This window comes from Perissodus microlepis, chromosome 7, assembly GCF_051167445.1.
Source record: "Perissodus microlepis isolate ML-2025 ecotype Zambia chromosome 7, ASM5116744v1, whole genome shotgun sequence".
Taxonomy (NCBI): Eukaryota; Metazoa; Chordata; class Actinopteri; order Cichliformes; family Cichlidae; genus Perissodus; species Perissodus microlepis.
The window spans coordinates 62,541,555-62,568,753 of record NC_140467.1 but is presented as its reverse complement, the minus strand read 5'-3'; the positions used below and the strand labels follow the sequence as shown (position 1 = coordinate 62,568,753).

The 27,199-nt window shown below is 41.9% G+C and overlaps 1 protein-coding gene across 2 annotated transcripts in view; it reads left to right on the top strand.

Annotated features, from left to right (window-relative positions):
* The window catches only part of galnt18a (UDP-N-acetyl-alpha-D-galactosamine:polypeptide N-acetylgalactosaminyltransferase 18a), a 180,961-nt gene that overhangs the window by 146,451 nt on the left and 7,311 nt on the right, over nt 1-27,199 (top strand). The window contains exons 9-10 of one of the 2 annotated variants that reach the window (XM_084936564.1): nt 2,124-2,219; nt 16,383-16,547. In XM_084936564.1, coding sequence (XP_084792690.1) covers nt 2,124-2,219; nt 16,383-16,547 — 261 coding nt within the window. Of the gene's footprint in view, nt 1-2,123; nt 2,220-16,379; nt 16,548-27,199 lie in introns of both variants that reach the window. The other variant, XM_084936563.1, reaches the window with a different exon arrangement.

Sequence of the window (27,199 nt, the reverse complement as noted above, 5' to 3'; positions counted from 1 at the left end):
TAAGTTGCCCTTTGAGAGAATAACATAAGGAAGTGATGGCATGAAATGGAAATGCAGCAGAAACTAACACGATTGACTGATCAACAATTACAGACGGTCCAGATTATTATTCTGCATTTTGACTTATAGTTCCCTTCTAGATTTAATGACCACACCAAAGACTTTTAAGCAGCAAGCCACTGTATTTATACAATGCTGGTGCTCATGTGTGCACACAGCCGCTGTTTTTCTGTGCACATGCTGCAGATGTATCGGAGGACTCGGGGGTTGAGTGTCTTGCCCAAGGTATATCTAACGTAACAGTATCCTACAGACACCAGGGTAAATTATTCACTTTAGGCCAAAACCCTTCCATGGGTAGCGTGGACTCGGATATTGGCTACAACATGGGCTCGATGCACAGCGATATTGGCCTGCTGGAGGATCCTCCCTCTCTGAGGGTTAGGGATTAATAGCACTGCACTCAGTGCGATAATTGCTAAGATCAGAAAACAAGCCATGAAGCAGAATAGACGAAGCAAGGACAACCTGAAGTTCTTTTTAGTTTTTCTTTTGCCTACTTTGAACAATTAGTTCATAATCTTTTGTGGAACGTGGCCAAACTGAGGAAATAACCTGTAACCCAAAAAGCAAAGATGCTCTTTCTTTTTGAAATATGACTCTGCAGCTGCCAAAAAAGGTGAATGTTAGTGTAAAGTGTTTGCATAACTCTCCTGGCGAGCAGTAATTAGCCCGCTGTGGTTCCATTTGTCTTCACTTTAGCCACGCAGCTAAAGCTGTGTAGTGCACCACTCTGTCATAATGGAGTAATTAATAATGTAGAGAGACAGCCAGATAGAGAGGGAGAAGGAGACTGCTTCACTCGTCTTCCATTTATGAGAGGAATGCAAAGACGTATCCATAAGGAAAACCAGACACACGTCGTTTAAACAGAGCGTCTTCTTTCTTTAACTTCATTTTCTTGGTTGTGGTGAAAGGACCACATCATCGCTGTCTTAGCTGGTTTCTTTATTATACTCCCAAAACACTTTCAAGTGACAGTAAAATAATGAATTTGGGTTTAAAGCGCACTCTCTCGGATGTAATTTGAGGGGATTAACAGCCCATTAAAAAGGAAGGGTTAAGGAATTACAGCTCTTTAATAAGTTGTCCCTCCAAAATATCAAAGGATCAAAAACAGTGGACTCAAAAGCAGTTTCATCAGCACAGACGGGGCATTTCTCTTAAATTAGAGGGAAAAAAACATAAGATAACGTATAAAAATGTTTCAGTGAAAAATGTATTCTTAAATGCACAACGTTTGACTTTTGTAAAGAGATTTCTTTTACAAAAACAGTTATTTTTTTGTTTTTAATTTCAGACCTTAGATGTCCTGGTCCTCTGGGTCCTGTGTTTGTTTAGACTTGTGGAATATTGAGATTCTGATCTTCAGTTTAGGAGATCCTCTGATTTTGTTGCATTTCTAGTTCTTAGTTCTTCTTTAGCTTTGTTTCTTTCGTGTCCAGTCTCCAGTCTTTCCTCGGTGTGTCCTCCTCTCTTGGCCCTGTCCTGTGTGGTTCTTGTGTTCTAGTTTGGCTGTTGCTTGCTTTGTTTTGTCTCCCCGCTGTGTCGTGTGTTTCCATGTCTGTTATTCCCCGTGCGAGTGTCAAGCTCACGTGTCTTAGTTAGCGTATTGTCTGTCTTGTCTTAATGTTGGTTTATGTTGGTTTATAATGGAGCACTGTAACAAAAAAAATAAATTTCCCCCAGGGATCAATAAAGTATTCTGATTCTGATTCTGATTCTTTGCCTGAATCTCAGTGTTCTTATCGCTTCCTGTTTTATTTTGACAGTCCCTCATCTCATGTGCGTTATGTTTAGTTTTGCTTCCCTGTTTTGTTAGTTGGATTTGTTCCGGCTGTGTTTTCCACTTGTCGCCCATCGTCTTATGAATTTAGGTCCTTAGTTTTCCTCTGTTCCCCTTCACGTTGTCATTCCCTCCTCGTGTGTCCTGTTTGCTCTGTTATGAAATCGGTTTAGACGGCAGTCTTGTCATTTTGTATTCCTGAGCTTCACTGCCTATAATGTCAGTTTTAGGTAGAGAAGCATCCCGTCTTCATTTTGACCTTCACTCTGTTTTTCAGTTGAAGAACAGCTTGAGAGACGACCTGTGTCTGGACCAAGGACCTGACACTGACAACGTCCCCATCATGTACCTGTGCCATGGTATGACGCCTCAGGTGAGTAAGTCGGCTCAGGTTTTCATTCTGCTCTCGTCCGCTCTGTCCTATCGCTTCGAATCCACGAGACACCGATAAATACTGATCACACAGCGAAATCCCCCAATGGAGGCTGTCAGTAGCAGATAATTAGAGTCCTCTGCAGTCTTTGTTAGTTTAAATGGGGGATTTGGAGAGAGTAACCCTTGCATAAAGTTGCATTATGTAGCAGGGATGAGTGAGTGTTATCTTTTTCCACATCATAACAGAAAGAAGGCACAGTTAGCACGTTGTCCGATTCTAAACAGAAACATTTTGTCATTATGCACAGCTTTTTAAAGCATGGTTTGATGTTTTGCTGTTGCTGATTGCTTTGTTTCTTTGGGGGCAGAAAAAACCCCTGAAAGCAGCAGACAGACGTGTTATCGCTGTGTAAAGTTTCTCTGGCGCTTCGATTGAGTTCAGCTGTGAGTTGCCTATTGTTGGGTCCATGCAGCCTGGGTGTGTGTTGCTGTCACTTAACGCTGAAAACAATGCTAATGAGAGCAGAGGTGCGTACCAGAAAACTAAAACACCTGTAGTAACACCTGTGATAAAGGGCTTAATTCCCCTGTAATGGGAAAAATGGAAAATTGAATTTCATGGTATTTTATTTCAAATTAAGTAATTATATTTACCTACAAATACTTAAAGGTAGGTACATTAGAATAAGGTGGTAAAAAATCAGGTTTCAAGTTCTGTTTAACTTCTTGGTAAAACAAACAACACACCCTCGTCTGACACTGTAAGTACACTGTTGCTTTTTAGGGCGTCGATCGTATTACAGAGTGGATTAGCCTCACCCAACTTACAGGAAAGGAAACACTCATTTAGAAAGTGTTTAAACAGTAACCGTGAAAGAGAACAACTGAAGTCACACAGACCTGACAGTTTAGTACAGCCCGTCTCTAATGTTAGATGGGGAAACATTGTTTTTCAGCAGAATTACCATAGAAACTGCACACTACTTGTAATTACTTGCAGTACCTACATCTACTTACAGTATAATTATTTCTTTCTTTCCTGTTAAACCTGACCCTCATTCTCATGTGTCTACCTGTGTAAATATTAATAACTATAGTAAAATTTAAATGTAAATAAAATACCTTGAATTGCCATGTAGTTACAGGGGATCCACTCTTAGTCATGGGGCGTATTATAAAGTGCTACCCATAATTCTTTATATCTTCTGCTGGGCCCTGGTTAATCCTCAGGTGGGGGACGTCTGTGCAGTCAGAACCCAGCGTGTGAGATCTAAACACGGGCGCAGTCAGCTTATCAAATCTGGCAAGAAACTATGAGATGATATTCAACTTTGGGTAATTTACCAACAAGAAGCAGCTTGTTAATTGTATTCAGAAAAGCATATAAATATATGCTACAGGTCAAATATAGGTCATAGGTCACACAAGTGTAGACCTAGAGCAGCAGTCTGGCAGGCAGACACCATAATGGAAACAGGGTTTGGTAGTTAACAGCCTCCAAAGACTGTAGGCTGTGCAACAATATTGTGGCGTTGCTTTCTGTAGCATGAAACAAACGCCATCCCTTCAAGTGTGTGTGTGTGTGTGTGTGTGTGTGTGTCTCATGTATTATTAAAATGCAGCTGAATTTGTGTGGGTCACTATGAAAACCTTGTGCGCTGTCCATGGTCCTGAAACTATAATAGTTTAATGTGAGTGTCACAAAACTTTGTTGAGGACAAATGTTGTTTGTAAAGTCTGTTAACATAAATCCACAGATCAGACTGACACCCATCAAAGAGTCATTGCTGGTATTGCATGACTCCTTTAACTTGGAAGTTCCAGGTCATCTAGAAGTTTTTATCACGTTTATCTGGTATTACAAATAAATTTAGACGATTGGAGAAACGTCTCTTTTCAAACAGTCGCTCTAAAATCTGTGCGAGGCCTCCTCCGTGCAGCAGTAACTGCAACCATATCAAGTACAAAAAAGCTTTTTCTGCGTTAAATATCACCTCAGTTATCGCTAAACTGCACATCAAAAACGTTAGCAAATCAGCTGGCACACGCGGTTTAAATGTTCTCTTATTTTCTTGCTTGAGAAAGGATCTCCCAGAAATGCATATGCAAGAGGCTGCTGCAAAAATCTGAGCTGTCGCCTCTCACATGCAGTCTTCTCACTGCGCTCTCTTTGTAAATAACAACAGTTTGTTTTGTTTGTTTTTTATGCCAAAACCCAGTCTGCACTAGCACAACACGTTAATGCTTGAATCTGTTTCTTAGGACACTCTAAAGTTCACAAGGAGTACATAAACTCTGGGCATGTATAATATGAGCACTCATCACTGGAATTATATATATGACAGGTAATAAGAAAAATCATAACAGGTCCCCTTTAAACACTCTAGTCAGAAGGAAGTCCAGCTGAGTCCATCAAGTTAAGAACTTAACAACATCACAGTCACAACATCAGTTATTTTGAGCTATGGACGCCTGCCGGCACATCACGAGTTAGACGTCTAATTACACCATAGATTTAAAATGAAATGCAAGGAGACCCACCACCCAATAATAAGGTTCACGTTCTGCGTGCTGTTTTAGTTGCGACGGGAAACTTTTTAGCCTCTGCAGCTGAAAAGTTCTGCTCGAGTCACCGAGGCCAATCAACAACTCTATCAGCTCGCTGCAGATTTAAGGTCAATGGAATTCTGAGGGTCGGTAAAGGCTACGCTCATTGCCTTCTTAATGCAGACCGGAGAAAAACAATTTAAAAACTGAATGAGCAGGACTGTGCATTGCCACTCTTCTCTGCTTTGAACAGCTCTGCAGCCTCACAAAATTAAAAATTCATATTAAATTGTCAGTATTGTGTAAAGAGGCTCACATAATCAGAAGCAGACGCCTATGTAGTGCGCTGCATCGAGGGAAGCTTTCTGACACTCCAAACCTCGCCTCCATTGTCACTAAAGTTAATAGCTTTGACCGGCGCCTTGATGTCGGAACATCCAACTTTCTTTCTGGGTCATACTCGGTAATACAGCATCAGCTGCTGAAACAGCTGTGTTTGCATTTCCTCCCTCGCCCTCCGTCTTTTTGCCTTCCATATATTCTCTCCATTGGGGGAAAGCATAATCAGCAGGTGCTGATAAAGAAATTGAGTGGTGCCTTTTTTATCTCTTACTGGCTTTTTTTAAATCAATTTTTTTAAATGCAAGAAAATGAGACGGGCAAGGCCACCGTGAAGGTTTTTGAGCGTCTTCTCATCACAATAAAAATTCTAAGTGTGCTGGTTTTGCTAAAATTAGGTTTGGCAGGTTGATGCTTCATGAAAAGTTTTAACATTTGCAGCATGAGTTTGGCTCAGGCTAATCAGAGATAGGACAGGTAAATGTATTCAGCCTCTGGCAAATCAGAGTGCCCTCAGTCCCAGTCAGCAGTGCCTAAAGTGGAGGCCTGTGAACCAAACCTGGTCCCTCCTCTGGGATGCAGCATGATGCTGTATTATTCATGCACCTTATATGATGTTAACGCGGCTCTTCTAACAAAACTCACTTTTCTAAGACTTTCCCGGTTAGCCTTAGTGAACGGATATTTAGGTGTTAAAATGCACAGTGATTTAAAATAAAATTCTTTCAAGAAATTTCAGCTTCCTCAAAAGAAAAATGACTTGAAGCAAGCCATAATTTACCTACTGCTCTGTGCAGTGTCTTCAGATAACAGGGATATTTAGGGGCTGTGCTGGGATAAGTGAAGATAGGAGCAGAATATCGTTACACAGTACAGAATCAGCAAAGGGGAACTAATCACTTTATAGACCCCGGATATTTAGGCTTTCAGAATCAGAGGTGCGAGTGCGTACTGCACAGAAAATGAAATGGAAGTTATTATCTATCCTGTACCTGCTGTGCTAATCATCATGGGATTAGAGAATGTTAGTATATAATGGATAAATCCATAATCTCTTCTGTTAATGGATATTTTTATACACATTCATGCATGAGCTGCCACTCCTCGAATTAAACTAATGAAATTTTAGGCCTCGGTGAGTAACTCTGCTCACACAGACGCTTGGTAAAACTGCGCCGGCACCGTCCTCACTCGGGCTCGTTGGTTGGAGCCAAAAAGATGCCACGTTTATTAGACATCAGCGAGACGCAGCCCGAGGAGGCAGAGCAAAAAGCAGCAGGAAGCGTTTCATAGCAGACATCAAAGTCTTCAGTATTCCTCTGGTCTTCTGTCATGCCTTCGATACTTTTCCTTCTTTATTCTTTATTCATGCAGAATATCTTTTGTAATGTTATTCCCTGCAGTCCTTTTTATTCCCAGTTCAGATCCTTTTATTCTGATTCGTCCAGTCCTTTAGATTAGGTGTGTGTGTGTGTGTGTGTGTGTGTGTGTGTGTGTGTGTGTGTAAACAGATGCACATGTCTTTGAATACCTGATGAACTGCTGAGTGTCAATGATGCATAACGTTCCTCAATTTCCTTTCTGAGCTTTCCGACACGGAGGAGGAGAGGGAGGAAGAGAAGGATAGACGGGCAGAGGTGGGATAGAGAGGCCATTTAAGACACAGAGGAGGAGAGTGACCTCAGAGAGCGGAATTCACTGGCAAGTGTTCAGTAAAGCACTTATATGAATGTGTCTGCGAATGACCACAGCTATCGACTGCATTTAGGTCCAGTCGGCTCGACTGTAAACAAAACCTGACCGCAGGAAAAATGTTGAGGTGAGCGGCCTTTTGGAGATTACATTTTGAGTCTGGCACAAACCAGCTGAAGCAAACCACACAAATAGTGCATAGCTGTCTTTCCCAGCTCTCAGGTGTTGTTCCTGAGATCTGCTGGAGCCACTCGGCTAGCTTGGGAGTCACTGCACCGAGTGTTCCGACTACCACTGGGACCACTGTTACCTTCACCCTCCACATCCAGTTAATGTGGATGTTGGGTATCAAAGATGCCATAGGTTCCTCATCCTATTCATGTAGCCCACTTCTCATCAGGGTGCCCTGGTTCCTCAACACCTGACACGGACCTTGTTGATCCAGGCAACGTCTGAGCCGACATGACTTCATAGTTTTATATATATATACACATACATGCATACATATGAGAGAAATGAGGGATAGTGGAAACAGAGGGGTAGCAAGATTGAGACATGAAGAACAGAGAAGAAAAGTTAAACTAGATACAAGGCAAGGGAGACAAATGACTACCAAAATAAAACAGGAAGTTAGAAACAATAACTAAACACAGGGGAAAAGAAACAGGAGGGTGAGATGGGACATATTGAGGGAACAAAATAAACTCTAAACTCTACAAACAGAAACTGGAACCAAGAACTGACGACTGGAAAAACTACAGCAATACATGAATATCAAATCTACATAATAACTGAACCAAGAAACAGAGGAAAGCTCACAATAAACAGAAATTAATTAAAATTAAACACCAAAAACCCGAAGAACAGATCATGGATAACAACTGTGTGTGTGTCTGTGTGTGGTTGGTTGTGGGTGTCTGAGTGAGAGGGTGCACAATGTGAAGCTACATCGGAGCAGTTATTTAGTTTCAACTTGTTATCACTCGTGCAGTCCAATTTTCCATTATGATTGCTTCTCCCAAAGCCAATATGCTATACAAATATACTTTAATAAAAAAAAGGTTACATTGTTTTCAAGCAAGCTGTTATTTCTAAAAGGTGAAAAAACTGTTTCCAGCCTGTCTGCACACACACTGTTGTTGGACTGCTGTTGTTGGATCGAGGGCTAATTTCAGTCGTGTGCAGGAGGTGCGGATGACAATATTCCTTCGACAGAATAGCGAGAAATTGCAGTGGAAATTAAGCAGGTAATAGAAATCTGATGTGAGCCTCAATATTGTGTAGCCTTGCTAAGAAGATTGGTTTGTGGCTGGATCAATGAAGTCTGAAAATTAGACCTTTGAGGCTGTTTACCCGGTGTGTGTGTGTGTGTGTGTGTGTGTGTGTGTGTGTGTGTGTGTGTGTGTGTGTGTGTGTGTGTGTGTGTGTGTGTGTGTGTGTGTGTGTGTGTGGCTTTTTTGCAGTGTGAACGTACTAACTAGCTGGCACTCAATTAAGTGCTTATTTTTGGACTTTGCCAGTAAGACGTCTTTTGTGGATATGTTATCACAGCTGTGGTTTACACGCCACAAAGAAGTGTAAATTATGACTGTGAGCACACAGTTTCTGCTTTGCTCTGCTTTTTTGCTATTATGTGAGCAGTGTCTGTGACTGTGTGTGTGTGTGTAATGACTAAAAAAAACCCTTGAAGGCATCTCGGTTAAAACGTCACAAGACAAAAACGTATCTGTCTTTACAAATTCAGAAAATCGGTACGATTTACCGTCATGAATCTTTTAAAGTTCAGCTTTCTAACCCAAAAATAGCCACACGGTTAAGTTGTAACTCACGTTTTCTTAGAAACACTGAAACTGTGATCAGAGGCGGTTTTCTTGCAAGCAGACACCCCTGGTTTCAGGTGCAGCGTCAAGGATTGTTCAGGCTGCTTTGCACTTTGAGACTTGTGGAAAATCGGAAAAAAAGAATCATCCTATTATTACGTTTGTTTACGGTCAAATGTAATAACTCATTATGGTTATTGTTCATTGCATTTTCACTGCGTAACAATTGATTGTTTGTATCTTCCTTTAAATGCCAATTTTTTTTGCAATGCTCCTTTCAAAACACTGCAAATTGTCACGTTTATGAATAAGTAGATTGGGTGAAATGGCCACAGAAACACACATTCCTGTGTGTTTCTGTGGATCCACACAGTGATATTACCAGGATATTGGAGCTGTGTGTCCAGGCGGAAATGAACGAGCTGCAGGAAATCTTGGAGCAGAACTTGATGTTTGCAAGTGTCCATAAGGCAAAAACAGGCATTTAGAATAGAATGCCTTTATTGTCACTATACAGTTGTACAATGAGATACAGAGCATCTCCTACTCAGTGTAAACATGCTGTGGGGGGGGGGGGGGGGGGGGGGTACAGTTCTGCAGCGCTATGTACATATGGACAGTATTAACATAGGGAAAAACATATATATATATAAAATGTACAATATACAAGCCGTAAGTAATATGTAATAAATAGTGTTATGTATATACAGTTGAGTTATTGCACAAAGAGAAACCAAGTGGTGGGACACATATTGAATCGAAGCCTTTCAGCCGAGGAAGGAGGAAATTGTTTCCTCCAGCCGTCACTTTTCTTTTATAACGAGACTGTGATTTAGGCGACACTGATTTATCATTTTGTGGAAAGTTGTTTGTGCGTTAAAGATTTAAGATGGAGGTATTTCACCAGGGAGTCTGTTTAACACAAAGAAACGCAAACTAATTACCAAACTTTAAAAACTCTCAGCTAATAGTATGTGGACGTGGGTGTTTGTCTGCCAGAGAAACCCAATTACTGGACTTGAGAAAACTTTTAACCTTTGCCCAAATCGATGTGTAAAAACATGTTTTCTTTGTTCGTGTATCTGTGGAGCAGACATGCAGGCCTCCTATATGTAACTTTCTTTATTTAAAAAATCAAAAATAAGTCGCATGTAGACAAGTTCGTTTTGTGGGTCATTAAAAAGCTGCGTTTATGAAATGGACATATGGAATGATTCTCATCTCACTGATCTGTTTTTAAATGACTGTAAGCCTATTAAAAGTGGGATCAATCTGATCGGTGCTGATACCGTAATGAGCGCTCACTCAGAGTGTGTGTGTGGGGGGGGGGGACATATAGTATGTTTCATCGTAGGTGTCTTTAGAGAAAAACAGCCAGAGTTTAGAGTCAGCCTCATTGTTTGCGCTCTCTCTTAAACTCCCTCCTCTTCCTCCTTCTGCTCCACTCATCCAGATAAACCTCTTCATTATGTTCTGAGACAACTTTGCAGCTGTTGCGTTTGCGTCGTCTCTCCACCACCGCAGCAGATGGCTGAGGGAAACACCAGTGATTAGCCTGCCTAACTACATCCCTAACTGTCAGTAATAAGCTCACCAGGAGTCTCAGATAAAGCAAAGTCACTTTCACACTTATGTGGCTCTGCCTGTTCAGTATCATTAAGGCTGTGTCTGTGTCGTTATCTCTGGACGACCAATTAAGAAATGGACAGAGAAGTGAGTGCTTTTTTTCAGCGTAACGATTCTAGAGATGTGCCAGTTGCACTTTTCTTGATTGATTCTGACTTTCTGAATGCTGTACGTCGTTTCCCTGATCTCTCGCTGAGTTCACCTCCTCAAACATGTGAGCTGACAAGAGAAGCTTAATTCAAGTTTCAATTCTGTTCTAGTTATAGAGCACCAAATCACAACAACAGTCACCTCAAGGTGTTTTTTATTGTAAGGTAAAGACTCTATTCTAATTCAGAGAGAACTCCATTATTAAATGACAACCTGTGAGCAAGCGCTTTGGTAACGGTGGAGAAGAAAAACTCCCTTTTGACAGGAATAAACCAGGCTCGGGGAGGGGAGAGAGGGCAAAACACACACTGTTGAAGAGAGCCAGAGATTAAATGCAGAGAGGAGAAGAAACACCCAGTGCATCATGGGAATCCCCCAGCAGTCCACACCTATTGCAGCATAACTAAGGGAGGATTCAGGGTCACCTGGTCCAGCCCTAACTATATGCTTTAGCAAAAAGGAAAGTTTGAATCTTAAAAGTAGAGATAGTGTCTGTCTCCCGAATCCAAACTGGAAGCTGGTTCCACAGAAGAGGGGCCTGAAAACTGAAGGCTCTGCCTCCCATTCTACTTTTAAATACTCAAGGAACAACAAGTAGGCCTGCAGTGGGAGAGCGAAGTGCTCTAATAGGGTGATATGGTACTACAAGGTCATTAAGATAAGATGGGGCCTGATTATTTAAGACCTTGTATAATGTTAAGTTGGATAACATTAATTCAGTTGACAGGAACATGTTTATGTTACTGTAAATGCAATAAAAGCTTTCCAACAATCATCACGTGAGCTTTTTATTCCACAAGAGTTTGCAGTTCAGTCAAAAACGATTACAAACCTACAAAGAAAAGTTGTTGGCGTAACGTAGAGCTGATGGAATAGAGCAGTCCCACAGCCTTTTGAATCAGGATCAGACAGATTTGTGAGTTACAGCTTCTCTATTTATCAGACAAATGAAATCCAGCAGAAATATAAACATCTTGTACATGTCTGTGTCACACCCACTAATCTAGACTCTGATAATCCAGGATGAATAGGGCTGTATGGTGCTTTAGCTCAAGCATTACAACATCAATGTCAGCGTTTTCTATGTATCGATGAAAGTTTAGGGTTTTTTATAGTAAAATATATTTTTGTAAGGGGAGATGTGACACCATACAGCACCCAAATCTTCACTCCTACGTTTAACTCTTTCCTGTTGGATCTTTGCTTGTCAGAAAGTTTTATGTGACCTGTCCTCAGACTACAGATGTAAATTAGCAGTTTTGCTACCATCTGTCATGTTTACACTTCGTATGTTTGGTATATTAATGATCATTAACATGTGTTGTCCTTGTTGAAGGAAAGGAATAGATGGGAATAAGGATAAGAAAGGAAAAAGAAAAAAACACGAACATGAGCAGCGGTTCAGAATTTCTAGCAGCAGCTCGTTGATAGCATCACCTCCATCCTCATACTCACAGACATTTCTGAGGTCATTTAACTGCAGCTTTAATGACTGAATATCATTTGGAAACTTGGTGCCATCAACAGATTACATCATGGTAGAAGTTCTTGACCAACCAATAAGCATTAATTTGCAGAATGAGCATCGATATCTTTAAAGTTCTGACACATTAATAATGTTTGTGCAAAAAAAGAGAAATAAACAGAAGCAGGTGCAAACAACTATTTTAGCTGTTAGGAGAGCAGAGCTGTTTACACTGAGAAGCTACCACACTGTGCGCTGTCCGTGAAAGCAGCCATGCAACGCATTCTGGCAGCGGCGCAGCGATGAGCTGACGACTCCACGCGTATCCCAAAAAACCAAAACAAAACCAGAGGACAGAGCAGCTTTCTCAGCTTAGATGAACTGTTTGTGTGATATCAGAGAAACTTAGGGAACGAGTCGGCATGCACAGAGAAAAATTTTCACCTGATCGGGTAATCCTTGCTGTTTGTGAGATTTTAGGAGAATGAGGAGATGAAGAGCCCCTGTCAGTGAATCACCCATCCAATGCTAAGCACCGAGTCAGTCCTTATGGACACAAGCTGACGATGAGTGACTTACACGAGGATGGAAAAACAGAGAGAGACAGATGGATGGTGCTTTCAGTGTGTGGGCACGCTGTTGTTCTAAAACAATGGGACGCTGTAGTCTGGTTCGCTGATTTGGCCACTTCTCATCAGTCAGTGGTTTTGACATACAGCTTATGGAAGCAATTAAAATAATTAGCTACCCAAATTCACACCCCCTCCTCACAGTGATGACCGAGTTGAATCAGAACACGGCTTTGAAGGATCAGAAGTTGCCAGAGAGTTGACACATTTTTCCCCAGACAGGAACTGGTGAGGAAGAAGCCTGGTGCCCTGCTCTGTTATGCTTCTCCCTATTCTCCCCTGAATAGATATGCAATGAGGCGAGAGATGGAGCTTGCAAACACATACTGTAACATGCAAACTTCCGCTCCAGCCTGCTGCGTCTGCTGGATGAATTATGTACATGTGTCACGCATCTGTGCCTAGAAAGACACAAAAAACACAAATTTTACACGATTCCTAAAGTCCTTCAAATTAAAATAGCAACAAAGAAAAATCTGCCGGTCCGCACTTTAGACCATGACTAAGAAGACATTTTTTGAGGCCCAATGATATATTTAAGGATCAGCATGATCTGATTGCAGTCATAACATGTTCCTGGTCACAAGAAGTCCTCACTAAGGATCGGGGCTGAGTGGTGGCAGAAGGTTTTGTCCTCAACCTAAATCTTGAAAGTATATACAGTGCAAGCACAAAACATTATTCCAGTTGAAATGCATTTATTTTTATTTCTAATAAGGGAAAGTGGCTAAAGGGCGTTTGTGGTTAGAAACCAGTCTTGACTGTCTGAGAAAAATCACCTGGCTTTAAATGGCCATCCACCTCTCGCTGTGAAGCGCTTTGGCATGTTACGCTGTCACGCTGCTCTTGCACGAGTCATAATTCTTCTGGTTACCAATAGATGGCCTTTTCACTTGAAAATATAATATCTGACTGCATCCATGAATCATCTCTGAGGTCTTCCTCTTTTCCTCCTTCCTGGTAGCTCCAGCTTCACTATCCTTTCACCGACATATCCACTCTCCCTCCTCTGCGCGTCCAAACCATCTCGCCCTCGCTTCTCAATCCCTAACCCTCGTCTCAAACTGCTCAAGCTGTCCCTCTCATGGACTCATTTCTAATCCTGTCCATCCTTTTCACTCCCAAGGAAAACCTTTACATCGTCAGTTCTGCCCCCTCCTGTCTTTTTGTCAGTGTCTCCAAACCCTACATCATAGCAGCTCTTATTCTCTGATTGTGTCAAACGATCTGATCAAAGAGTCCTGCCCTGTCTCCCACATATCTTCATGCTTCCACAGGTACATCATCTGGACCAGCTGCCTCTCCTCTCCTCATTTTTATATATTTGATGTTTGTCACAAACAGTTTTTTAATGAATTCAAAATGATTTTCTTTCTTAAAATCTCATCTGCTGAAAGTAAACATTAAAGACTAAAAATAATCCCCCAGCTTTCTCCTGTCCACGCTTGTTACTGTGTGCATCTGTCAGGAGAGACTGCTGTGTGTCTACAGAAGCACCGTGCTAATCCTTCTGTTCCTGCTCTTCCATAGCTGTGACAGGCAGGAGAAAGTATTAAGGCCCCGCCGTTGGAGACTGAGCATCAATCTATTGACGGATGCAAATGTAATCACTCTTATTAGTGCACATGCACAGAAAAAAACGAGCTTTTCCTCCGGAGCACAGACACGCTCGCAGCACATGCACGCACACATCAGTGTGTGCCATTGTCTGTCTCGGGGAGTTTTTAAACAGCAGCTTAAAAGCCCCGTGGCTGGTTCACAGTGTGATAATGGCTCCTATCTAGAAATGTCCTGTTCCTGTAAGGCGGTCATCATTCTCATCAATTACCTCCTCTGAGCTCTCACACACTCCTGTGGAAACACATACACTGTGAGTCAGAGCGCTCAGCCGGTGTTTCCGTTTGTTGTCAGCAGTGCCTGCTATTCCACGGCTCCTTGATCTCAACTTTTTCCGCTTGTTTGGATTTCTTGTCGACCTTGATCCTTCTCATTTGCTTTACTCATGTCAAGTTGTCTGTGATTCTTTGTCTCATCTTTTTCTGTTCCATCAGACTTGAAGGGGGGGATGCATGCCTCGCTACACGGTTTGAATTTTCAACCTACTTAAGGTTTGTGTTTGATTTACCTCACTAGACATTTTGCGGGCTTCAGAACTGGGCCAGCTATTGCATTCATTACCATGTCCTCATGCTTTTGCATACCTGGAAAGGGAAAGAAAACTTCCTGAGCTAGTATTCAACTGGCACCTAATATCGTCCCCTGACCTCTCTTCTCCTACCTTCCACTAAATATTTCCCCCTCTTTCCTTTCTGTTTTCTTCCTAATTAGTTCAGTTACAGGTGGCTTGTTTATTTTTCACAGCAGTAAAAGTGAAAATGTTGTTAAAAGACATGGAAAATGTTGCAGGTGAGATAAAAAAAAACACTTAGCATTCAGAAATTAGCCTACTTACAGTCCTCCCTGCAGCTAACCTCTAATAACAGAAACCCTCAGTGAATACAGGCTACAGCAGAGCTGCTTCGTTATAAAACTGAGGTATACCTGCTGTCCTGGTTCAGTTTATTTCACAGAGAGGACAGAGCTCTGATCACGAAAAACATATTTATGCCCAAGATACAATTTACTAAAAAAAACAGAACCATCGGGTCGTCGGGGATCTATTCTTGTTTTTCTGTTATCTACAGAAAAACAAGAATTGCAATGAAATGATTAAATCCAGTTTTATAGCATGATAACAAATACTATATTACATTATTTATCACTCTGATTTCCCCCTGCTTGGTACATATTAGAACTGGAAAAACTTACATCCCAACTGGGACCAAACACAAACTACAGGAGTGAGCAGACAAAAGTGAATGATGGGAAAATCACACACAGTCATCACTTATGTAGAAATACTGATGTTTGTGTTAAAAATACTCTGATACAAGCAGAAGTATGGATTTAACTTCTTTGTTAAAGTAATAGTGAAAAAGTCCTTGAAGTAAAAACTGGCTCTTTGCAGGACGTTTCTACCAGCTGTTTTATTTGGAAGCTGACTGGACCTCATTATTGTCACAATGCTCAGTCTTTTGCACAGCCCACTGTCATTGTTGCACTTTTCTATTGCACTGCCTTGTGTCTGTGTCGTTCTGTTCTGGCTGGTGTTGAACTGCCTTTGTTTTGCTTTTTTGCAATTTTTGCAAAGTTCTGCACACTTGCACTTGATGTGGTCCTGTGTCGATTGTCTGTTTTGTTTTTAATTTTCAACAAAAGAAGTGGAGTACAGTAAACATAGTAGATCAAAAATAAAATATCCAGATATGGCCGACCTCGATTGTCTGTTATATGTAGCACTATGGTCTTGGAGGAACGTTGTCTCGCTGCACTGTGTACTGTACCACTGCACATGATGGGAATGACAATAAAGCCACTTGACTTGATTATTAATTATTTAAAAAGAGAACCATATTCCAACTTAAATTCTATTCCTAATGAATGTACTCAGCCCAAATAACAAAAAATGTGTTGAGGTCACGTTTTCAGGTTTTTCCACAGAGCAGAAGTCTTTATGCAAACACAGGTGTCGCCCCCTGGTGGCCATTAGAAAGAATATGAGCTTAACCCCTTAACACCTGCCTATCATATATGATGCATACATTCTTATGAGTATTTGAGACTTCTAAAGGCCAAAAAAAAAAGAAAAAACCTAAATAACTAATGATGTTGATCTCCAGTGCGCTGCACTTTCAATACACCTTAAAGATACAGACAACTTTTATACTGTTCAGCTGGTCTGTCTTGATTTGTCAAACGTTTTATTACACTGTAGTCTAGTATTGCCATGACTGTTACTCTGAAGCTCCTACGGGTGTTTTGTCTCATCACTGCACGTCTCTGTTTCCCAGCAGAACGTGTACTACACCAGCTCCCAGCAGCTTCACCTGGGAGTGCTGAGTCCGACGATCGACGACGACGACAACAAGTGTCTGGTTGACGTGAACAGCAAACCCAGGCTTCTGGAGTGCAGCTACGGCACTACTAAGCACATGAAGCTCACCTGGACGTTCACTCAGGTGAGCTTTGAGCACATATAAACAAAGATGGCCGACTGCAGCCAAACGAACGCTACGTGGTTGTAACAAATCCCAGATGTGCACGCGTTCTGCCCATTTCAGGGGCATCCTCTGAATGTTTCCAGGCTTTGATCTCCTTCCTTTGCTTTTTTGATATTCTGTATGTTGCTGTAACCTCCTGCTGCTTTTTGTCTGCTGGACCAAATCTCTGCGGATCCTATGCTTTTCTTTTTTATTCAATAATTGAGTGAGATTCGTGCTTCTTCCTCTCCACTTTGTCTCCGACTCTTTAGCAGCACCCGTCCTGGTTTTGTTAGAGCGTGGATCATTGTTCCTCTATTCTGTGCGATTTTAAAAGCACATCTACTTCCGTTGCATAATGAGCTTTCACACGTCCACAATTTCTGACTTTTAACAAGCCTCTTTTATTTTTATCTTCACACTTTTAATGTTGTCTTAAAATGTGACAGATAAGTAGAAGGAGCTGGATAATTAGTAAAAAGAAGACACTGCCGCATTCACGCCCTTGGCATCTGGCCTGTGTGCGCATTTGTAAGCTTCGTCTGTGTGTACGTGGACTGTTTTCATCCCAAACATCAGACTGAAGGTGGGGCGTATTTATCCATCATTCAGACCCGTCTTCTCCTCGATTCTCATCCAGTCTTCTGAAAGGCACAGTACCACCTCACCATCCAGTTTCCTGACTATCTTACTACCAGGCACTCTGGCAGGGGAATCAGCCCCTAATTAGCATCGGCCAGATTCAGAACTCTCACTCCCAACTTGTCAGAAGTCAAAGAGATGAAACCCATTAGGCACAACCCCGTGGGGGTTGGATTTCTTCATAAAAAGTATGGTGGCGAAGTCAAATAAGGTCCCCAGAAATGTTAGGAAGTATAAAAACTTCAGAAGAGACGGAGAGGGCGAAACCTTAAACGTTCACTTCACCAGCTGATCACGTTTTTCAGGCCAGATTTTCCATCTCACTGAAAAAAAGAGTTAAAAGTTAGCGTAACAACAACTGTTACATCTTCTGATCCTCTTTCCATTAGCAGTAATGCACTCATTTGTTTACCAGTGATGAACTGGATATGGATTTGCACCAGTAATGGCCTCATTAAGAGTCGATAATATATTTGCAACTATAATAATTCTCCCACAAAGTTAAATTGCATAAAGTTATACATTTCATGTGCAGAAGAGAAAAGAGCTTTCCAGTTATCCTTAAAAAGTAACTTCCTTCTCCTTATTTGCTCCAAATAGAGAAATTATTCTATTGTCATTTCTTATGGAGATTTTACACTGAAAAACAATAAGCAATGTATATGTAATTACACTGGATCAGTAGTCATTGTCAGAAAACACCAAGCACCGCATTTTAAATCCTGCAGTTCTTCTGGTGGCCTCGGTCACATCATCCTGTTTTCTAAACCGTTTCAGCCTTTATGGTTAAATTTCCTCTTTATGACACCTGAATGAGGCATATATTTAAACTCACATCCAGTTTGAATCTTTCTAAGACTTAAAGTTAGAGCTGTGGCTGATGTGGTCAGGTAGGCAGCTGTCGCCCACAGCTGTCTGCAAATCAGAAGCTCATAACTGGATGTTTCAATGTGTCGAAGTAGTTTGAGCTTCAGTTTTGATGGGTAAAATTCTACTTTTCAGGCTTTACTCGCCCCAATCAACCACGGCAGATGGCCCCGCCCCTCCCGGAGCCTGTTTCTGCTGGAGATTTCTTCCTGTTAAAAGGGAGTTTTTCCTTCCTGCTGTCGCCAGATCACTTGCTTATAGGGGGTCATCTGATTGTTGGGGTTTCTCTGTTTTCTCTGTAGGGTCTTTACCTTACGATATAAAGTGCCCTGAGACCACTGTTGTTGTGATTTTGCTGCTGATTTTGAATTTACTTAATACTAATATATCTGTGTCTGTGGATTGCACTCATATAGTTTATTGATATAACATGCTGTGAAGTTAGCAAGCTTTACCTGATGAGCTGCCTTTCTATTTCTATTTACTTTCTAAAAGGAGTAATATGATTGTAATGAAACTTTGAAGCTTCAAAATATTCACAAACCTGGTATGTCCATCTTTTGTATACAGTCTCTGGATAAAGCATGAGATGTGTGTTTCTCTTCTCATAACTCCAGAAGTCATTCACAAAGTGACCAAATTTAACACCTCTAATAGGACAAAATGACACATAACACCATTTTACATCCAAAAGTAAAGTCTGGACAGACATGAATCTAAACCAACTGGACTAAATTCATGAAACTGAGATGCAGTAATTCTAATAACAGAACGATAGCCTTCTGCTACAGCTGGGAGTCAGATTAATAATAGATTGTGTCTGAAAAATCAAAGCACTGAGCTACGCTTAAAACCAAAAAATTCTCTATTGAGGTAGCCTCAAAGTTTGATCAAAGATTTGTCACATGACACGTAGTCAGAAAGCTACTTGTTAGAACAGGAAATATTATTTTATTGCAGCTTTAGCTTCGAGCCATAACACATGCATGTTTTAGCTGTTTTTAAAAAAGTAATTAGAAAAACATGAGCAACGTGCAAGTTACTGAAGAAGGTGCCCATCATGATTTATGCTTATCAGCTCATGCTAGCAACCTAAGCTCAAGCTTGGATTATCCCACCATGTGTTTCACATCATTTTCATTTTCATGTTAGAAACCACACTGTTGTTCTCGCCTCAGGGTGGACACTAATGCCCATTAGCTTTCAAAGTGAGCTAACAGCTGTGGTTTCAGGATGTTTTTATTAGCAAAGAGGCTGCTGACACTTAGCATCAGAGCAGCACAGATACACGTTTATATGCATTTGTTATGTATTTTTGGTCTCTGAAATTGACAGTGTTGTTGCTTAAAGAGTGTAGATTGTGCAGCTGACAAAGGGCTCTGGTTTTTGAAGTCTCCCCTGCTCAGAAGTACATGTTTAGACAAAGAGTGAGCAAGAGGAGGTATACAGAGAATCTCACAAGTAAACAAGTGCAAAATGAAGAAAAGAGATGAAAGAAAGAGACGAGGCGGGGCGAGAAAATAAAAGGAAAGAACGACAGAGGCTTGTAGCAATGCTGGAAAGAAGCGAGGCGATGAAGCGAAGCAGAGACGGAGGGAGGCAGCGATTCATGTGAAGCGGCCAGTCAGTATTTGTGAATTATTGATAAGTAGATCTTTTACAATATTGAACTGAGCTTAACCCCAAGGGAGCAGCCATCAATACAGTGAAACAGCGCAAGAAGGTCTGGAAGAAAATCAAAAAATTCTGCCCGACAGCAGCCAGTGTTTTGTGATAAGGGTGAATTTTCTTACATCAGCTTTTTATTTTGTTGCTCTGCTTTTATTTGTCCCTTTATGGGCACCATTTACCTTAGGGTAACCCAGTAAAAAGTTTCATTTGGCAAAAGCTGAGCTGCTGGCCAACGTTCTTTAGGCTGACTGCACAATAGAAGAGCAACACCAGAGCGTTTCATCAGGCGGGCGGGCAGGCCGCTCTGAGAGTTTCCTGAGCGAGGCTTGTTCGCTTTCAGATCAAAGCGGAGACATCGAGAGAGTCGTTCTTAGAATCAGCCATCGTAAACTGTATCCATCCAAACTGAGAAGTGAACACAGGGCTGAAAATATGTACTAACAAACATAGTTGTCTCGATTAGTGTTTTCTGTCTGGTGCTCGCTGATTTCGATCGTGGTGCATCTTTAGTGCAGAGTCGTACTGTTCAATCCAAACCTGTAAAAGATCTCAGTCATGTCGGATCATGTTCAGTTGATTACAATCAGTCATTTATGACTCTGATGAGCAGCTCATTCTTTACTCTCTACAACAACAGCTGTAGTTTGGGTCACTAACATTTCAGAAACTTTTCATTCAAAGGCTGTTTCTGGACTTATCTTATTGACATATTTGCAAAGTGGACCCACTAAGAATGCACTTTTTTCAGTGACCAGTTATAAGTTATTTCTACCCTCCTTGTCTGCTCTGTGTATATTAATGCTGATTCATAAAAAAAAAGTAAAGCATGTAAGGACCTCCAGTGCAGCTGTGCAGGTTTTCCAAGGGTCACTCGCAACACTTGATCAGGAAACCCTTCTTATCGTATCTATATATTCTCTCAGGTACACATTTCCTGTGCACAGGGAAACCCCCTTTCTTGTCATATTTAAGGCTGTGTGATTGTTGCAGTAAGTTGGGGATCCAAAACACAGGACACATGAATAACACCAAGATGAGAAAACAAGACAGTGACTCCAGAATCCAGAAAACAAGAGATTATACACGATCTGCAGCATGTAGCTATATGTGAATGTCTCAACAAAGCACAAGGGGACACTGAGACAATTCAAACAAAAGGTTATGAGGGAAGTGGGAGCAGGTGGGAAACACAGCTGCAGACAACTAACCAAACGAGATGGGAAAGTAAGACTCGGCGTAAGACACAGAGCACACTTACCAAAATCAAACGAGAGAGACGTGACTGAAGACGATTAACGTGACACAATTAAACAGGAGAACCAAAGGCAAAAGACTAACACAAAGACAAGAGTGAAGGAAGGGAAAAGAAAGAAACGTGAACCTCAAAAGCTTCTCAAACCCAGAAGGAAATATAGAACTAATAGAAAGACCAATCATAGACCTACCAAAGGGACTATGACAGTTTTAGCATAGATTCTGTGTGTGAGGAAGAACCAAAACCTGCTAAACCCCACATGAGGAGGAGGGTGGACTGTTCGCTTGGAATTTAGCATCAAAACATTGGAGTTGTTTGTGTTACAGTGACTCTTTCACATTATCAGAATACTTAATAATCTCTGAGGAAATGATGAGATCACTCTCTGCCTCTCTGACATTTACTTGGTTACAAAGTTACGTTTCCATTTTCACGTCATTTACATGTATGAGCCCAGCAATGGTGTCGAACCACTCTAGCGTTCAGGCTCCGCTCATCACTTTCAGCTGTTGGGGTCTCCTGTTGGGTCTGCTGGACTAACCTGCAAAAAACTCATACTAAGGGAGTATCTGATGCATCACAATGTGAAGCTGACCCGACCTGTTATATGCTGACAACGTATGTAGTTAGGAGTTGGGTGTGAAAACGGGTCGAACCTTCTTGTTAGATAAGTGAAGCTGTTCCAACATGAGTGCAGAGAGACGGGGGTTTAAGATAATATTCTTTTTGTCACCGCGCAGTGACCATGGGAAGACCGTTGTTGTTCTCTCTGAAGGATGAGTCATGGCTCGCCGCATTAATAATGCAATGCATTCACTCGGAGTACAGAACCTTTGTATTTAAACATGAACGACACTATTATTTATCAGCCAGATTGCAAAGTCTCTTCAGAAAAGGTCCATCACCTTCTGTGTTTGAGGTAAACTTGAATCTGTGTCCATTTTACACTCCTCTGGCTACTTTTAAGAGGGGCAGGAGACTGTAAATGGTCATTAAGGTTGGAGGATGTCTTGGTTTTATCAAAGCTGTTTCACTGAAAACAGCAGCCTGCTCCCAGCTGAAAAGCTCATGTGCTTGGGATTGTCGAGGGTACAACAATAAACAGAAAGTGCCGCCTGTGGGTGTAATGTTGTGAGTACTTTTAAAAAATCTTTTCTTATGTATATTTTTCTTGTCACAAAGAGACAGAATAATGTGCAGCTGTGGAAAAGAATGAATGAATCACAAAAGATGTGAGCTGAATGTTGGTGTAAACTAAATGTTAGCAGATGTCACAAAGCACTTTGAAGGCTATCACAGTTTATATCAAAGAAAGCCCGCGAGGCTGTTTGTATCTGTAGATGATCCTGGATTTGTATCAAGCTGAGAGACTCTGGGATGTTTGCTGTTCTGCTCGTGTAAAAGTAAATTGGGTGTATTTTAGCATGAACAGACTCTAGCACCTCACACTTGCTGCCGCAGCATTCGGTGCTCTTTGTCTTCTCGGGGTGCTTTTACTCACCGCTTCTTCGAGGTGAATGATTCGATGATTGAGCGTCTGGCTCACAGACCGTCTGACTTGCCAGCCCAACCCCCTGACTGGCTGCTTGATAGCTTTCTGGCTGACTGGCTCTCTGACCGACTGATTAACTAGTGTTCCCGCCTTAATAGCAAGGAATCAATAGTGTGGCTCGACGCTGCACTCTGCAGAATGACAGGCAGGCTCGCTGCAGCATCGAGGACATGGTGCTGGATAAATGCCACATGTTTTTCTGTGCTTGTATATATGTGCCTGTGTCTGTGCATAGGGGAACATCAATGTGTGCGATTGTGTATATACACCGGCTCCGCTCCTGTACACTTAGTCTTAGCTGCAGAGTTAGCACATAGACTTTTTAAGTACATTTGCTGGAAGTGACTCAGGAGGTCAAACACTTAGACAGAGCCAATTGACTGGTTTTCAGCAGAGGAGGCAAGAATGATCATTGTGATTACTTTAATGGGGCACAAGCCTGCTTCTACTATACTATATACAGTAAAAGGCATCAAAGGAAGACTACTATGATTGCTTCCTCCTGCTATAACGTCCCATTAGCGGCCCACTGCAGAAGATGATGTAAACCTGAAAATGTCAATCCCACTCTGGCAGAGTACGTGCACTCTGTCTCACAGCAAAATGGCTTCATTTAGTCAGGCTTCAAACTGCTTTTAGTAACACTGCTTTGGATATTTGGGCTTCTTTATCTGCAAGCCGCTTTACAACCCACATCCACCCCATCCTTTTTCACCAATGCCTGCTCTGTGCTTGGATGAGGGGTGGGGGGGTGGGGGGTAGCATGTGTGAAGCTCCATGTGTTCCACAGTACACCTGATTCAATTTATATGGATTCTGTTTCACCTTTAACAAGATTGTTTTGAGTTGATGTCTGCTTACAAGTCTCGCTCTTCCTTAAACACAACACTTCCTTCCTTATATATGTCTTCAAAAGTTGAATCTGTTCATCTGGACGTAGCGTTTTTGTGGAAGAAACGTTTCGTCATCATCCAGGTGACGTCTTCAGCCTCAGCTGACTGCAGGTTTCAATTTTATAAACAGTACATTTGCATAATGACTGAAACCAGCCCACTGAAGGAACAATGGGCTGGGAGGTCAGTTCCTTAATCTTAATTATGCAAATTCTCATGACCATTGATCAACAACCAATGATCAAAACCCACTGATCAAAGACCACTGATCAATGGCCATGAGTCCCATTCACAGAGAGTTGGGGAATGGCTGCAATCACAGCATTGTAAGAGATCGTCTTATTCAGAGATCGTCTTTCCCTTTTCACGTAAATGGCCTCCTGGACTCCGCCCTCAAACCAGCGTTCCTCTCTGTCCAGGATGGGAACATCCTCATCATTGAAAGAGTGTCCACTGGCCTGTAGGTGTAAATAGACTGCAGAGTCCTGGCCTGACAAGGTAGCTCTTCTGTGTTGTGCCATCCTCTTCGCCAGAGGTTGTTTGGTTTCCCCGATGTATAAATCCTGGCAATCCTCCTGGCACTTAACAGCGTACACTATGTTACTCTGTTTGTGTCGGGGGACCCGATCCTCGGTGTGGACCAATTTTTGGCGCAGCGTGTTTTGGGGTTTAAAAGCCACAGAGACCTGGTGTTTAGAAAAAATGCGTCTCAGCTGCTCTGATACTCCTGACACGTACGGGATCACTACAGGTTTTCGCTTGGGCAGCGGTTGTCCTTCTCTCCTGGATCGGCTGGAGCTTTCTTTAGGAGCCTTTCCAGCTTTGACAAAAGTCCAGCTGGGATAACCACATTTACTCAGAGCCTTCTTGATGTTCTTCTGCCTCCCTGGCTGCTGTGTCAGTGGGGATGGTGTTCGCTCTGTGTTGTAGCGTCCTGATGACGCCCAGTTTGTGCTCCAGTGGATGATGAGAGTCAAACCTTAGATACTGATCCGTATGTGTAGGTTTACCTGCAGTCAGCTGAGACTGAAGAAGTCACTTGGATGAGTGACGAAACGTTTCTCCCACAAAAACGCTACGTCCAGATGAACAGATTCAACTTTTGGAGATTTACTTTCCTGGATGATTGAGAATGCATCAAGACGTTCCTTATATAGAGAGAAAATGTGTTACCATTATTATTAAAAACTCATCTGACCGTGGCTCAGGGGATTGGGAAGCTCATCTGTAACCGGAAGGTCGCCGGTTCGATCCCCCTGCTCTCTCTGTCCTGGCCGTTGTGTCCTTGGGCAAGACACTTTACCCTACCGCCTACTGGTGATGGCCAGAGGGGCCGATGGCGCGATATGGCAGCCTCGCTTCTGTCAGTCTGCCCCAGGGCAGCTGTGGCTACACCTGTAGCTGCCTCCACCAGTGTGTGAATGTGAGAGTGAATGAATAGTGGCATTGTAAAGCGCTTTGGGTGCCTTGAAAAGCGCTATATAAATCCAATCCATTATTATTATTGTTACTCCATTTATGAGTGTGGAAAGGTAGGGAGGTGACAGAACAGAGCCATACAAGCAAATTTAAAACTGTAGCTTGAAAGAACAATCTTCTTCAGACTCGATTCTGACTGAATTTCACTAATTTACTTGTTTTGTTATGCTGGGTTTTTTGCGAGCTAACAACACTGTGCTGTCAAATATTGATCCTGTCAAATGGTGACGACGGTATCATGGTGTTGCCATGTAGTTAGTGTTGTGTTTGACTGCCAGTCTCATGTTCTTGTATAATTTGACACACCTCAGGTCTGAAAAATGGCATCTTGAGAGCCACACTTCCTCTGAGACCATTCCTGATGAGGCTTCAGTGAACAGTAGATGAATCAGCTCTCGGTTTCTGTCAGGTCCCGTTTCTTAACAACGTGACCTTCAGATGCTCTTCATCTGTTGTAGAGAGTTTTTTAGGTCTGTCATTTCTCTGTTTGTCTTCCTCTTGTTGTTTTTCTATAGTTTGAGGAAACTCTGCACACCGTGTGACATATCCCAAGGTTCCAGCTAATAAGTCTTTGGGAATCGCCTTATTGTTTAAAAGAAAACGTTTTTATTTCTGTCAAACTGAAATATTTGTGGCATTTTTCATAGATTCAAGTGAAGAAATGGGAACAAATATGTTTTTCTTTTGACAGCTTTCTAGAGACAAAGTACCAGCAATAAAGATAAAATTTCATTGTTTCTTTGCCAATTTGTCTGTTATGTAGAGATACAATTCTGTTTCTCCCTTTAGTTCGGTGCCCTTTGTTATGCTTTGTCCTGTGAAAATGGTCAGTCTGGCTTCTTTAAAGCAAAATGAAAAGAAACGAGGGATGGCTCGTAGCGTATTTCCTGGATGAAGCTATTATCTACTTGGGAGTGCCAACACTTCAGAAGGATGTCCCTTTTAATCTCCAACGAGGCTCCTATTTGTGTCGCCCTTTATTACAGCCTCTGAGTCAAATTGCACCCTTCATGCCCTCCAAAAGAAAAATCCTCTGCTTAAATATGAATTTGAAAATATATCAGTTTGGACAAAAAAGGATTCAAATGCAGCTCTGAAGCAGATAAAGATCCTAAATCTGAATCTTTAAACTGCAGCCAAGTAACAATGAGAACATGAATATAGAAAGATGAAGGCAAAAAACACAGAAGTGACTGAAAAGTGATATATTAATAAGGTTTTTACATCCAGGAAGGAAAGCTGGAAAAAATGCTCACAGTGCAAGACACAAGACCTGACCTCAGTTACAGGTCTGAAAAGGGCATAAAGGGAAGAAATATGTTACGTAAGGCCCAAAATGGCCTCCGTACAAGAAAGTAGTAGCTCTAATATTGACCAGTAACGAACCACCACACGCACACTGCAATGGGTTACACAAGATTTATTTGTTCTTTCTCCGGGTAAAACTACTGGCTGAAGACACAACTCTGGCCAGGAATCCAAGGCCCAAAGCCACCGCGGTCAGGGTTGTTAGCCTGGTTACAAACAGGGGAAAGGTGGTCACTTGGAAGAACAAGCAGCCAAAACGTATCAATCCTGCATCTTCCTCAAAAAGGCTTGCCACCCACCTTTTCAGGCCTGACTTCGTTCGAGGCTGGGTCTCCACATCACATCCTGGGAGCTGGAACTTCCACAAAACTGGTCCAGTTTCTTTCTCAGGGGCACAGAGAGTCTCCAGTCCAGTGTTTGTTTTCCTGCCTCCCAGCACATCCACTCACATCCCAATAAAAATGAGTCCTCCCTCCAACATCCTCAGATTATTTTAAAAGCAAAACCAGGCCAGGTTAAAAATCTTTTCCGTTAAAATGTGCACACTTCATCCTGGATCTTCGAGGCTTCCCTGCTACACCAGTGTCCTACTAAAAAACAACGACAACGCCTACTTCCTGTTTCCTCTCCCCTTTATAGAGAAGGGCTCCAATCCTCCCCAATCAGCTGCTCCCTGTACTCAACTCCAAATAGCTGGCAGCTGGACTAGAGTAGAATCTCCACTCCCACATGGGTGTGGCCCACACCTCACATCAAACACAAAGAAACACCAAAGCATGCAATTAATACAAAACAAAATCTAAAGTAATGCCAAGCCAAAAGCTTAGTGGGGGATTCTCTCCATCCTTTTCCACCATGCTATACTCTGTAACAAATATTTTTAAAAAATTCAAATCTGATACAAGATCAGCAAGTGCGATATAAGACTTGGGTGGCCAGTTTTAGGGTTAGCCACCAGAAGCTC